This window comes from Chroicocephalus ridibundus, chromosome 2 (genome assembly GCF_963924245.1).
Source record: "Chroicocephalus ridibundus chromosome 2, bChrRid1.1, whole genome shotgun sequence".
In the NCBI taxonomy this organism is placed as follows: Eukaryota; Metazoa; Chordata; class Aves; order Charadriiformes; family Laridae; genus Chroicocephalus; species Chroicocephalus ridibundus.
Genome location: NC_086285.1, coordinates 145906744 through 145920714, shown reverse-complemented (window position 1 = coordinate 145920714; position 13971 = coordinate 145906744). Strand labels below are relative to the sequence as shown.

The 13971-nt window shown below is 38.6% G+C and overlaps 1 protein-coding gene across 1 annotated transcript in view; it reads left to right on the top strand.

Moving 5' to 3' along the window:
* Positions 1 to 13971, top strand: part of RGS22 (regulator of G protein signaling 22) — a 66611-nt gene that overhangs the window by 51238 nt on the left and 1402 nt on the right. Inside the window, exons 21-26 of the mRNA XM_063324039.1 lie at positions 1872 to 2033; positions 5014 to 5193; positions 6736 to 6876; positions 10675 to 10773; positions 12420 to 12522; positions 12990 to 13099. Of these exons, the coding sequence (XP_063180109.1) occupies positions 1872 to 2033; positions 5014 to 5193; positions 6736 to 6876; positions 10675 to 10773; positions 12420 to 12522; positions 12990 to 13099 (795 nt within the window). The remainder of the gene's footprint in view (positions 1 to 1871; positions 2034 to 5013; positions 5194 to 6735; positions 6877 to 10674; positions 10774 to 12419; positions 12523 to 12989; positions 13100 to 13971) is intronic.

Genomic DNA, 13971 nt, shown 5'->3' with positions numbered 1-13971 from the left:
CAGTGGACTGATTACTCACATTACTGGTGAATTTAGCTCCCTGCTGGATGTTCACGGTAAATTTCTCTCCCTTCCTGGCTGGAGAGGTCACATTTGAAAAAAACATGCCTCTTGTCCTGGGCTTTGGAGCACTCTTAACCCTCCTCAAGCTGGTATCGTCCCTTTAATTCACATTCATCTGCATTTTTCATGCAGTGGACTTATTGGGACAAGCTGTTCATTCCAGCATCTGGTAGTTTATTTATTATTGCGAGTGGATTACGTGCAGACACAAAAGAGAATGTGAAGTATGCAGTGGAGTGGGCAGGTTTAATCATATCTCACAGTATCTGTTTCATTTAGAATTGTATTTTAATCTTACAGCACTGAGATAATATCAGTTTTAAACATCTTAAACCTTTGTAATAATACATTTCATCAGATGTTTGCCATTTTTTTCCTCTTGAAGAGCAGTGAACTCTTTGTGATTGCCAACATACAAGTTGTGTACATTTATTCAGTTGAACTTTTATTGTCTGTTGAAATCAAACTGGCGACCTGGTCACCAATTATCCACGCAAACCATTAGCTCAAAAGAGATCCAAAGTGCATGTGGGTTCTGTTAACTGAGTCTTCCCTTTGTCTGTTTGTCAGGAAGATGGTTATTTTCCATGTTTCTGCTTCAAAGTTGTTGACCCATAAAATAAGTAGTGCTCATATGTTAGTATAGGGATGGGAGCAATGTTTTGTTCTTCCCTTCACAAATATGCCCAGGAAATAATTTTTCCCAGAAGTTGCCTAAATCCTGGTCACAGGGGATAGAACATGTTTGGAGAATTGGAGGAGGGCTGGGAAGGTGCCACTAAGTTGACCCAACTTTCTTTTAACCAAAGGACGCTTTGGACAGCCACCACCCACCCCCTCTCAAGGGTAGGCTCTCATCCCTGGCAGGCTCTGTGGCAGGACACTAAGCATAACCCCTGTTTTTAAGAGAAGCTGCAGAAAGACCTTCAGCTTAGAATCAAGTTAGATTTCCAGGACTGACCACAGCAACTAAAAATGTTTCTGTCCCATGCTGACCATTGAACAGCACTCCATCCCTCCAGGACTTCAAGAATTTTATACCACTGTCAGAAGATAGTTTTCATTCATCCATCTGATAACAAAGCAGGGGGTTGTTTGGCTTGTTCCTCAGTGACAGCACAAGAACTGTTTGTTCAGGAAGGCAGGCCAGCCTGAACTTCATTTCAAACAAACCGTCCCTGCATAAGCCATCTTTCTTTCTCCACCCTTTCCTGGCTGCCTACCGCTCTGTGCTTCGCAGCATGAGGATTTCCAAAATGTCTCGATGACTTTAAATTCTATTTTACTATCGGTAGCTTTATTCCACAGAGAGCAAATGCTCCAGCTTCTGTTGGTGATCATGGCAACACATTTCAAAGCTCATTTTGTTGGTGAGATCCCTGTCAGAAGCATTTTACAACTCTAAGCTATGTGGTTTGTCTGTTCCTTTTTCTTTGTTGTTTGTTTGCACAAAACTCAAACTGTTCTCTAGAAAAGTAGCCTGTTGCCATAATCAATAACAATAGCTGTTTCCATACTTTATAGTATGTAGTCATATGGTCTAAATCATTGTCAGTCATTTCCTCTCCCTTCACGTCTTCCAAAAAATGTTGCCCAAACCAAACTGGAAAAAAAAAAAAAAAGAAAAAGAAAGAAAGAAAGAAATGAAACCTTGCCACATTCTATTGTATCCATGTCATAAACTCATAAACTACTGAAAGTTAGGGTCAGTGCAAAGATAAGAATCAGACCGTTTACGCTAACTAATGCCTTTGTTATTGCTTTTTGAAACAACGTTTATTTGGTGCATTTATTTCTTCTTTTGACAGCATGTGGACAATAAGTGTGTTTCTTCATCTAGTGAAATAATTGCTTTCCGCAAAGCGCTGTTGAATCCAGTGACAGCAAATCAGTTTCAGCGGTTTGTGTCACTGAAAGGAGACCTACTGGAGAATGGAGTGCTCTTTTGGCAAGAGGTACAGAAGTATAAGGTACGGTGGTAAAATGGAGCAAGGCGAATAAGCAAATGCATCCATTTCTGCATATTAGGAGAATTTTAACAAGAATATCACTAGGCATTTTCTTGTTCACGGTAAAACCTCTTTCACTTTTTAAACTGTTTTTTCTTCGATAAAAATCCTCACTTCTTAAGGGTAGCTATTTTTAATGACTTGAATGTATTATCCCTATATTTCTATACGCTTCAAACTGTAACATTCTTCTGAGTCTCTAAAGGACTCTACTAATTTGCTAATTCCCAGATTTTGGTATACATCTGTTGAGCAGTAGGAAACATGCAAGCATTAAAATGTTCATTCTGTTTTTATAGTTACATACTGTTAAATAATGGGATTATTGCTGAATTTGGTAATCCCTCAAAAATCAGAGAAAACTTTTAAATTCAATCAAATGTACAGATGTAAAGATAATATTTACCCCAAAAGCTTATATGTACAATGCAGCTCCCAGCTCCCTTGCACTCTCTACAGCCACATTTGACTGCAGCTGAGGATGTGGCCAAGGTGAAAGGTGATGGGGAAGTTCAGCAGGGATTGCCTCTCTCCCAATTAGGAGAATTTTTTCCCTTCATGAAATTGCTGCTGTGTGGGATGAAACACAATGGGAGAACTATGGAGTGAGGCTTTAAATCACACTGCAGCCTCCCGGTAGCACCCTGGACTGAATGCAGGAGCACCACAGATCTTTCACTTGTTCCTTTTGCCTCTGGGACATTGCTGATGCAAAAGTGCTACCGGAGTCCGGAGCCTGGAGATTGGGCTCCTGAACATAGCCTGTGAGCACATGGCAGGCAGGGAGCACGAGGTTAGCTAACATGCTCAGAAATTAGGAGGTAAACACAGTTGATAGTGCAGTGGCACTTGGAGATCCTGCTGCAGGCATGCGGGTGTATTTTCACTGTTTAATTTTACACATTTGAATCTGGGGTCTGCTTTAGTAGCTGAAGCCTCTCTGTTCCCAGGGGGCAATTTCTCTTCCTCACAGTCTCTGATCGCCAAGCAAGGAATCATCGGCTGAAATGCTCTCTGGGGCTGCTGCTGTCTCTCTCTTGGTTATAGAGTGACTATCCTAGACTAGAAACTTGACATGAAGGCACCTGACGTTCTCTGACATAAATCCTTCTCAAAATATTTGATGCTTTTTCAGATTTGTGACTCTTCATTGCTACATTGTGGAGGAAATTAAAACTTTCTGCAAATTAATGTGGAGTGTAGTTTAGACTGTTTTCTTTGTGGATCTGGTCTCTGAAAAATACCTTCATTGTTTTACGCCCCACCCGCTCTCCTTCATGTATGTTAATTTTCTTTGTCTTCTTATCAAGAAAAAGTACAATCTGACCGTATTACTACATGCACGTGATTTGTCATAGTTGTCAGTTGTTGCTCTTTATAGAAGCAAAGGGCTGGAGTAGTAGGAGTGTTGGGGTCAGGCTGAACTGGAAGAATATTGCCAAAGACGTGGGCAGCGCTTTGCACAGTGCATACTTGTATTGTCTGAGCCCTATCATGCCATCAGTTTAGACAGAAATCCCCTTAGGAGTCAATGACTGCATTGCTCCTCGTAACCCATCAGGCTGGCAGCACATCTTGGGACAATCAAAAAACAAATTATTTTTTTTAAAACAAATATGAAGAAATATAACTCTGTGGATCATTTCCATCTGTTCCTCTATGCTCATGTCTCATCCCTCTTGATATCATATGGCTTGTTTGTCTTCCCCCATTTAAGCTCTCTGCCTTTTCTTCTATGCTAGATGAGCGAAGGAAGCCATAATATATTCTTAGGATATATTGAATATGTTTTTGTATTGCCTTACTTTCCTCATTGTAGCTGTTATCATTCTTTTTTTCCTTCATGAAACTAAAAAGTATTCATAATAAAACAAGCCAGCTCTTTCACGTACCACATTTCTGGTTAAAAGCCCTGTTTTTAATTTCTTTGCAAAGTAAATATCTAGCCTCCTATATCAAAACTAAATGCAAATTCTTCATTTAGAGCACATTCTTCCTGAAAATCCTCCAGAGTCCTCATTGTGTCTTTAGTAGATGTATGTGATAATCTCTTAGTGTTATAAAAAATTCTTGATGTTTATGGATAGATGGAAAGTTTGTCGTTTCAAAGTGTTTGAAGAAAGTTCTTCAAATTATTTTTCCTTCTTGTCAAAGTCCAATAGTAGCATTGCCAGACTGTGAAAACAAAGTAATAACAGGTTTTACAAGAACAATTGGATCACATTAAAAAAAGTAGAAAACCCCCAACGTTTCCTTGAGATCTCACCCTTGTAAGTTCAGGTTTGTTTTGTATTTTGTTCTGCACGGAGTTATTTCAAACACTGAGCTTTTGGGAAACCAGAAAATCTTAATAAATGGGGAGACTAGATTTCAATGAATAGAAGATTGTAGCTAAAAAGCTACAAATAGATGAATAGCTAAAAAGATGGTAGCTGAAATTGTCCCCTCTTGTGCCAACATTCCTGGTTATAACACCTTGTACCTCCTAAATAATTCCCCTCTTTTCTTGGAGTACTTAGAGCATTTCTTTGTGTTTTAGTTACCATGGCTATGTAAGTCATAGCAGGCTCATTGTGAAAATCAGTGTATTTCACACCTGTAGGTGTGTTTCTCTTGTCAGAAATGCCTCCTATTTGCCAGTAATGTACTTAGACTGAATGCAGGACAAAAACTACCCTACTCCATCAGAACGTGCAGGCAGAAATTATCACCTCAAAGCAATGATCGCTGTATATCTGCATTTGCAAACAAGAAGTCCTACCCATGTCTTAACTATGTCTTTGACTGTGCACATTTGCTGTAAGAATTTTATCCTGCATACTGAAGAAATCTATTGTATAATTATTTTTGTATGACTATTACTCTTTGATCACTGGGCCCCAGTAAAGGGTCTGCATCTCTCTCTCTCCATTGACTGAAAATGCTCTTTTTCATCTTTCAGGACTTGTGCCATTCTCATTGTGATGATGCCACAGTCCAGAAAAAGATCACAGCTATTATCGACTGTTTTATTAATTCCGCTGTACCCCCAGCTTTGCAGATTGACATCCCAACTGAACAAGCAAAGAAGATTCTGGAGCACAGGAAAGAACTAGGACCCTACATTTTTAGAGAAGCACAGGTAAGAATTTGGGAGAATCTCTGTAACAGATCTGGCTAGAGTCTCTGTACTTGATTTTAAGGACAGTCTTTGTTGCTTATGTGAGAATTTGGACTCCATACATAAGCCTGGGCATGAAGGAGAACACTGTAGTCATGCATTTCAATGAAGATTGTACGGTGGAGATGACAGGGAGGCTTCAGATATTTACAGCTCAATAAACTGGACAATGTCTGACAGCTAGCTGATCCTGGAAAGGTGTTATCTAGGTCTGTGTTAGGAATTCTGGCAGTAGAAATGAATTCTATGTTTTTAATTGCTTGTTCTTTACCACTTGGCTAATGTCAGAGAAGTAATTCATAGTTAGAAAGTTTGTAGGTTTTGTGGTTCATGAAAAAAATGCACATGAGTAAAGCACGAAGACAGCTTAACTTACCGAATGTCTTTCCCTTCTTTATTACAGAAAATATGTACTAAATGGTTGTAGGCAATTTTCTCCCTCACCTTTGTAGTCATCAGACTGAACAGCAATTTGTGAACCTTTACTACAGACTTACTGTTTTTTATTCCTCACACTGTCTTCTCTGACTTATCTTCTAAACCCAAGAAAACTAGTTTATCTTCTTTTCCTATAAAATTGCCACCAACACCTTTAAACATCAACTGTGAGTCTGTAAAGTGTTCAGATCACAAAAGATGAATGGTTTTGTCAGAGAAAAGTGTTCATATAGGTCCTAAGAGAAACATGAAGTCTCATTTCAGCCTCTGTAAAAACCAGTGAACTCCAGAAATGTGGCACAAAACCAAGGGAAGAACTTGGCCAAAAAGCTGTGACTGGAACACGACAGTGACTCACGTGTCACTTTCAGGTCTGTTGAGCCAGAAGCAGTGAGGTGCTGAGCATGCTCGCCTCCTTTGAAGCCAAGTTTCTCAATGAGAATTAAACATCTAAATCGAAAAATGTGAGCCTTAGTACGTGCAGCAACAGAATTCACTGAGCCCCTCTGTTTGCTTTTCTAAAATTGTTTTTCTTATTCTAGTTCAAAAAAGACCCTGTGAGAGATTATATCATTTAAAAATTATCCAAGATTTGCTCATAGATCTGTAATGTGGTTTAAGAGCCTTTCCAGAGGCAAAAAAAGTATTTCCTTTCTCTTAAGGAGGGGAAAAAAAGCCCCTCTCCCTAATGAACTGAATATTTGAAATACTTGAGCAGAACAGTGGTGCAAAAGCAATTCTACTGGTGTATATTTTATCAGGAATACTTGTAAAAAATGATGGATGTTTTCATTAATGCAAACAATTGTTTAGGGAAATATAAAAAAAGAAAGTGCCTTTTAACTGTGTTTTAGGAAGATTTCTCACCAGTAATAAACACACTGATGAAAAGCATGTGCCGAGCAAAGCTGGGCTGAAATGTCAGGACACAGTACGTGGGAGGAACAAGGCTGTGTATTCAAAAAGAAATAGTTATTTCATTCTCACGGTAAACTACCTTTTATTTTACAGTAAACTCTGTTTTCTTAATATGGTCGAGATTGACTTGCTTTTCTTTCTGTGCAGATGACTATTTTTGCTCTTCTGTTTAAATTTTGGCCAAAATTTTGTAAGTTTCGAAGCAATTTGGCTAGCGACAAAATTCTACTTGCCTTGGAGAGAAAAAAGGGAAAAAAGATGCAAAAGAAGGCAGGCAGAACAGCAGAGGTAAGGCTCACAAAGTTTCAGGTGACAGCTGACAAACTGCATAAAAACTCTGTCATGAGCAAACATACATGAATTCAAATATCCCTTTCTCAGCCTGATCCAAAGCTACCGAAATCTTTTTGTTAGAATTCAAGCTTTACACGCGACTCGGTCGTAGGACGATTAGTTCCCAACCCTGCCAATGCATATACGTATGTTTAACTTGAAGCAGATGAGTCAATGGAATACTCCTCTTTCATTAAGCAAAGGGAAAAATGTATTTTAGTCATCATTTGTGCCTAAAGAAGAGCGAAAAAGAGGACTGAATTAAAAAAGAAATAAATCTTTGTATGGTCCATGTGTAGAATGGGTAATTGCAGACTTGTTTGCACTTTCATTATGTACTGTCCTCTTTTAGAATTTACAGTCCTGGGTCACTATTGAAAGAAAAACAAACTAAACCAGATTTCATACCTATTTTTCAGAAGGAGCATTTGAAAATTCTGCACATTATTTTAAAAAAATATTTATGTGCTAATTGCTTTCTATAGTCTTTGTCTTTTCTTGAATGTTTCTCAGCTTTGACCGTGAAATCGTTAGACTGTTCACAATGAGTTTCCAGACGGTTTCAGTGCATTAACAGAACTGTGACCTCTACAGTGGAATGCTTGCTTGTAAAATTGTTTTTCTTAGAATTTTGTTATTAAAATATAATGGCTTTTTTTTTTCTATTGATTATAGGCTTTGCAAAAGTTTATTTTTTACGAAATGTAATTGTTTGGCTAGCTTTGAGGAGAGAACATTCCTTTAAGGGCAGAGAAATTATTGGACTTGCAAACTATCATAAGTAGCATTAAAAGGCCTTCACATATTTTAAATACCACGTACACATGTGTTGAGATGTTACCCATGATGAGAACCACATGAGTACCTGGACAGATAAAGACATATATGCCTCTAAGAACATGTACACATTGTTATCCTCTTTTAGACACATGAAAACTGAGGACCAGTGAAGCATGTGTGAAGGCCACACACCAGTGTCAAGTGAGGTCTAAAATCCAAGAACTCATGTTCCTTTCTCCAAAGCACGTTGCCTCCATACAGATATGTCTGGCAAAGCCATTGGCAATACTTATAGTGCAAGAATGCAATATTTCAAAGTAATGCACTTTTGCGTTTTCACAGACTTATTTTTTCCATCTGTTTGTTGCCTGTCTATAAGATTTCTGATTAAGATCAAGGAAGTAAAGAGCAAATCTTGGCCAGGAGGGCAAAAGCCTAGCTTTTATGGGGAACAAATGGGAAAGGTGAATTACCCTTCTAAGCTGGGAAATAGGGTAAGAAATTTTAGAAAGTGACAGGCAGAGAATGCAGTTCGGTAAACACTTTGCAGACTATTCTCACAAAAACCTATCAGTAAGCCAGTTACCTTTTAAAATCTCTTGAAAGAATAGGTGGAACAGATAAGTTTTTGAAACCCTTTTATCCCTCTATTATTGTTTAAAGAATTTGCCATTCCCTGTTCTCTTGACTGAGACTTCTGTCGCCTCAGTGACAACATAACTATTCAAATTATTCGGTATCCTTGAAGGATACTGATAAGATTCATCCAACATAAGCGATAGCAGGTTCACTTGGCAGCTTGTAGAAGGTGATGATTTCTTGGCATTTAAAATAATGTCTATGCTCCTCTGCCCCACCAGGCTCTTGTTGAAGGAGAGAAAACTCTGGCAAGAGTTAGAAATGATATTTTTTTCTTATATATATTTTTTTTCTTTTCCCCAACAAATCAGTTGCCATTTTGGATTTATGTCAAATGGAACAATCATGGTCTTGGGGGAGGAATTTACTTTTTCCCTTCTCACAAATTTGTCCCTGGGATGCCCAATCTACCTGGGCTCACCTCACATTTTGAACCGACTGGATAAGAGTTGGACTTTTATGTAGTACGATGGAAAAAACGGGCAGACGAGGAGGTTTTCACTGGACCATGATGCATGACTTGGTATTATTTGACTATCTCAATATGTTTTGTGTGTGCACATTTGTTATTTATGGGGCAAATGCTATGAAGGCTTCCTGGCAATGGACTCAGCGCAGGGGAAGGGTGGCCGACTGCAAAGGGCGCCATGCAAGCACTGTACAATACAGACACCTCTTTTAAGCTTAGTGCCTGGAAGGCAGGGATTGGTAGGTAAGGGGGGAAGTAAGCTCGAATATTCAATATAATGTCCAATATACTGATTGGTTCAGTACTGAGCTGAAACTGTTGTTTTAAATGATATTGCCTTAGTAGAGTATGGTTTGCTTCTCTGTTTTCACGTATTTGCCCTTAGTGTGGCACAGCTATATAGGCTCATCTCTGGATACGTTCCTTTGTTAACTGCTAGATGCACATGCCACTCACTTTAAAAATATCATTAGTCACTTTTTGCAGATTGCCTTGATGCCAGTATTTGTAATTTGTTGTACACACAGTTGCATTTTACCTCAACAATAGATTTTGGATGTTTTGCTTTCAAGTGTACAAAATAGTTTTAACTTACACTGTAAATCTCTACTTGCTCTTTCCATGCCCTTAGCAGAGAAAAGTAAAACCTATTTTGGGAAAACAAAAATAAGCATTAATTTTCCTTTTCTATGTTTCCCTCATCTCTCTTTCAGCTTCTTAGCAGTAAGTTTATTTGTTAGTAAGCAGTGTAATGCCATGGGATATGATATTGCCATAACATTGCCTAATTTATTATGAGAAGACATTATCAAAGACCTCACTTACTTCACCATTCTCATTGTGAAAGCTAGCAAACATAAACTGTAGTATATTAATATACACACTACTTCTGTATTTGCTTTGGCATCCCTGTTGCATCAATTGAGTGTGCCACAGAAGTTAGTAAGCCTGCTTCTGGAGAGAAGATAAACATCACGCTGCCTCGCCAGTTCTATACCCAAAAGTCACCTTTATAGATGATGGGTTCATAGGACAGTGAGGATGATGAGGAAAGAAAAGGCACCTTGGGAGCAAGGAAGTCGAATATTCTGATCCTTCTCCTATCTTTCAAGGGCTTTCTGAGTGACTTTCAGAACATTTGACCTCTTTTTTTCTCACTTTCTTATTTGCAACGTGGGAGGGCTATATTACTTGCCTCATAGGGATGTTGTGGGGTTAATTATGTGAGGTTAAATATGACAATTGAGAAATGTTCATAAAGAGTTTTGGGATCATCAGACAGAACGTGCAAAGGTGCAGCCTTAGTAAAACACTAAACCAACATGAAAATGACAAGTCGTTAATCGCCAGAGCAGTTTACTAAGGGTTACAATGCCTTGTCCTTCACTGCAATTTTTTAAAATCAGATATTGACTGTTTTCCTAAGATGTATACTGTAGTTCATTCACAGCTACTGGACCAAGCTGGAATTAATCATGACAAATCCTACATTCTATGTTTATACCTGAGGCCAAGTTAGAGGATCACAAAGGCCTCTCTGTCCTTAAAACATGCTGTGTTGCAGATCTGCCCTCTCACTTAGCTATATTTTGGAGTAGGTATTGAATCTGAAAGGGAGATATTCATCAGGAGTGTAGAGGTCAGGAAACTCCAATTAGGACACAGAAATAATTTAAAAAAGCATTATCTTCTGCTATTTTTTATTATGACCAACATGATGAGTTATGAAACTGGGCATTACAAAACATTACTGCATATGACACTACCTCATTTCCAATGACAATTTTTGCTTCCTCAGACTTTGCTTTTTACTTTAGCTCAGTAACTATTATTTACATCTAATTATGAGTTCTTCTTATTGGCAGGGTAAAGAAGTGGGGACAAAACTCATCAGCGGTGCTTTGGTAGATGAGACTGATGTGGAGAGAAGACCAGCATCATTTTCAGATGGATATGGGTGGCAGGTGAATAATAAACATGTTGCTACAGATATCATCATTCAAGAGAGATAAAATGATCTTGGGAGAATGGGAAGTTTGAGTTTGGTTTTGAATACTGCTGTCACATGGGTCTTCAATTACTGTTCTTTCTTCTGTTATAAGTTTATCTACCTGACAGGTGGTGGGTTTTTGTCTTTCTTTGTTAATTTTTTTAAGATTAGGTTCTGAATAGTATTAATCTCAAACAACATATTAAGCCCTTTAGGTATGTAGATTTAAAAAGAATCTTTATGTAAAGATAAACTGAAGAAAAGGAAGTTCAATTCTAGAATAAGAAGCTTGTGAAATCCATATCCTGAAAGAATTCGGTTTAGGCTTGAGTTCTGTTCTGTTCATATGTCAAAAACTGGAGCTGAACTCATTTAGGACATCTAGGTATTTGGATAGAAAAATCTCTTTAGTATGTCTTCCAGAACAACTCCCATGATGCATCAGATCTGTAGTGGAAATGTAACAGTCATTGGAGAAACAGGACAAATAGACATGCCACCGTGGGCATATCAGGGACCATTCATAGCTGAGTTGACACTGTCATAAAATAATGTGGTATCTGTGCAACCACATAATCACAGCTATGTCATGCTATGCAGGAGTAAATTGCACTTCGGCCACTGCTTGTATTCCATAGAGCTCTTCCTGTGGCATTATGTTAGCGATGAGCAGAATATAAAAATAGACAGTCTGAAATACCTCCAAAATCTGAAAACCACAGTGCAAACTGCATAGGTAAGCTCACACTCTTATGCCTTAAATGGACCTTTTTACTTTTGCTCATACCTATTAAAAAAAAAAAAAAGAGTGTTGAGTGAGCCAGTATATCAATATCATATGCCCAAGCCCTCGAGAAGAGGCAGGTAACTGCAAAAAGAGCAATAATCTTTTATAGAGCAGTTTCTTCTCCAAGCCACATTCTGCTATAGGACTATACTAGACGTTCTTCTTCCTGAGTCCTGACATGACAAATTTGCCCCAAACTTCTCATGCTGTAAGGAAAAAAAAGGCCAAATAAAAGTATGGTTCCCATATTGATTTGGGAGAGTGACCTAAAATTTACATGGAACCTGAACTGTGTTGTTGCAATGTAAAGAGCAGCATTTGTTCCTTGGAAAAGGAAAGGAAGACATCTCCAGTCGATCTGCCTCTAATGGCAGCAGCATTCTGTGGGAGGGCGTTGGCAGAAAGAACCATGAGGTTAATGAAACCTTCGATGATTTCAAAAAGGACACGCTGGAAGGATACGGCAGGGAGATAAAATCAAGTCCTCAGCAGCACAAAAGACTGATATTTTGGGAGGGGAAGGTCTGCTGTATTTAGGTTTTGAAAATGAGAGAAGAGAGAATAGGATTCAGACCAGGAATGGAGAACAAACGAATGTAAACATCATATCTGTCAAACTTGCTTAAATTGCATTTCATGGTGTTTTGAGATTTGCTTATTTGCAGCAATACTTTTTTTCCCACGATTCCAGTACTGTCACGACAAAACTCCTCTTCTTAATAATTGTGACTATTCAGTAACAGGGATATAACATAAACAAATTTTTTTGTCTCACTGTTGAAGTGGACCAGTGATATGGTCTGGAGGCTGATGGTTTTTAATGGTTCTTGCAGGCTTCCTGGTCCTACTCCAAGTACATAGAAGCCTTGGAGCAAGAGAGAATACTCCTTAAAATGCAAGAAGATCTGGAGAAAAACTCATCATCATTCCTTACAGGTTGTTAACCAAGCTCTGTAGTTTAGGAAGACAAGCTTATAGCTTAGATGAAATTCTCTCAGTATAAGGGCTTTGTTTGCTCTCCTTTGGAGCTACATGATAAACCACTGCCTTTTTTATGCTGCAGAGGAGTTGCTCTCTGCACTTTACTCATGAATGATAAACTTTCTAAAAAAGGGAAAATTAAAGTTGCAGGGCATTGTCTTTACTGCACAGGTCCTACTGCAGAGAGAAATATGGCCATTTCTTCGTTCTGCACAGTAGCATGGCAATCCTATTTTGGGGGGATGTAAGTGGCATTGTCTCATCCTTGAGTTAGCTGGGTATATCCTCTTAGGTCTCCCCTGAGGATATTATGACCTGTTTGTTCATTAAATAACTCAATTTAGAAGTAGGGCTAGCAATAACACTATGTAATGTTAAAACCATTCAGTTTCCCATAATTTTAATTTTCATTCCATACACAGGTGCTTCATCTATATCCTTCCCAAACCCTGGAAACTCTGAAAAATCCACCATTTCTCCAAAGGGTAGTGTGATTTTGGAGAAACACTCAAATCTTCCCAAGAAACAGAAAGTGAGTACCAGACTGCCAACAAGTGTGCTTTGAAATTTGGACTCTTAAAAGCTAGTGTTCCTGCTGTCAGTGCTGATGCTCATTAGTAGCAAGTTATCCCACTCCAAATCACGTTTAACTGAAGCTGTACAGCCTCAACATGAAGGCAAGATTATTTTTCACTCCAACCATGGTTAGTGGACCTAATGTTGACCAGATGGAATTTCATTGCAAAATGGTAGTCTCTGAAATGTGGTTATCTAAGCTTTCCACTTAAAATATTTTAAATAAGAGCACGAGATGACTGGAGGAAGCTCAGACCCCATGGAGTTACTGGCAAGGGCCTGACACAGAACTAGCAATAGATCATCTCTGCTGAAGCCAATTAAACATTAGAATGGGAGAAAGAAGTGGGACAGCAAAGAGATCTGCTAAAGGCAGAAAAGCAGATTTTGCTTCAAAGCTTGAATTCCTAGATGGAAGAATCCCCTGGAGGTTTTGTTTTGTTTTTTTTTTTAAGCCTATGCTCAAATTAGATGGCCTGAAAAAATTAATAGAACTTGGACTATTGCTTCCCTTCCTTCTCTGCTCCTCTTTCATCTTCTAATTCTGTACTTCAGCACTACTATTTTAGGCAAGTTGGTGTCCTGCCCTTGCAGGTCCTCCTAAACACACTCTTCCTGTGGCAGCATTTTCTGTATGTGACTTCAGAGAAAACTTCAGCATTCCTTGGTCTTCCCTAATGTTCTCTTTCTACCCTCTTATTACTTCCTCTAGTTGCAGTTATTCACCCAGTCACCTTGGACCTTATGCACCTCTGCAGGTGTTACTATATTTCATACATTTATGCCTTTATGTACTGCAGTTCTGCTTCACACACAGCTATATCAGTG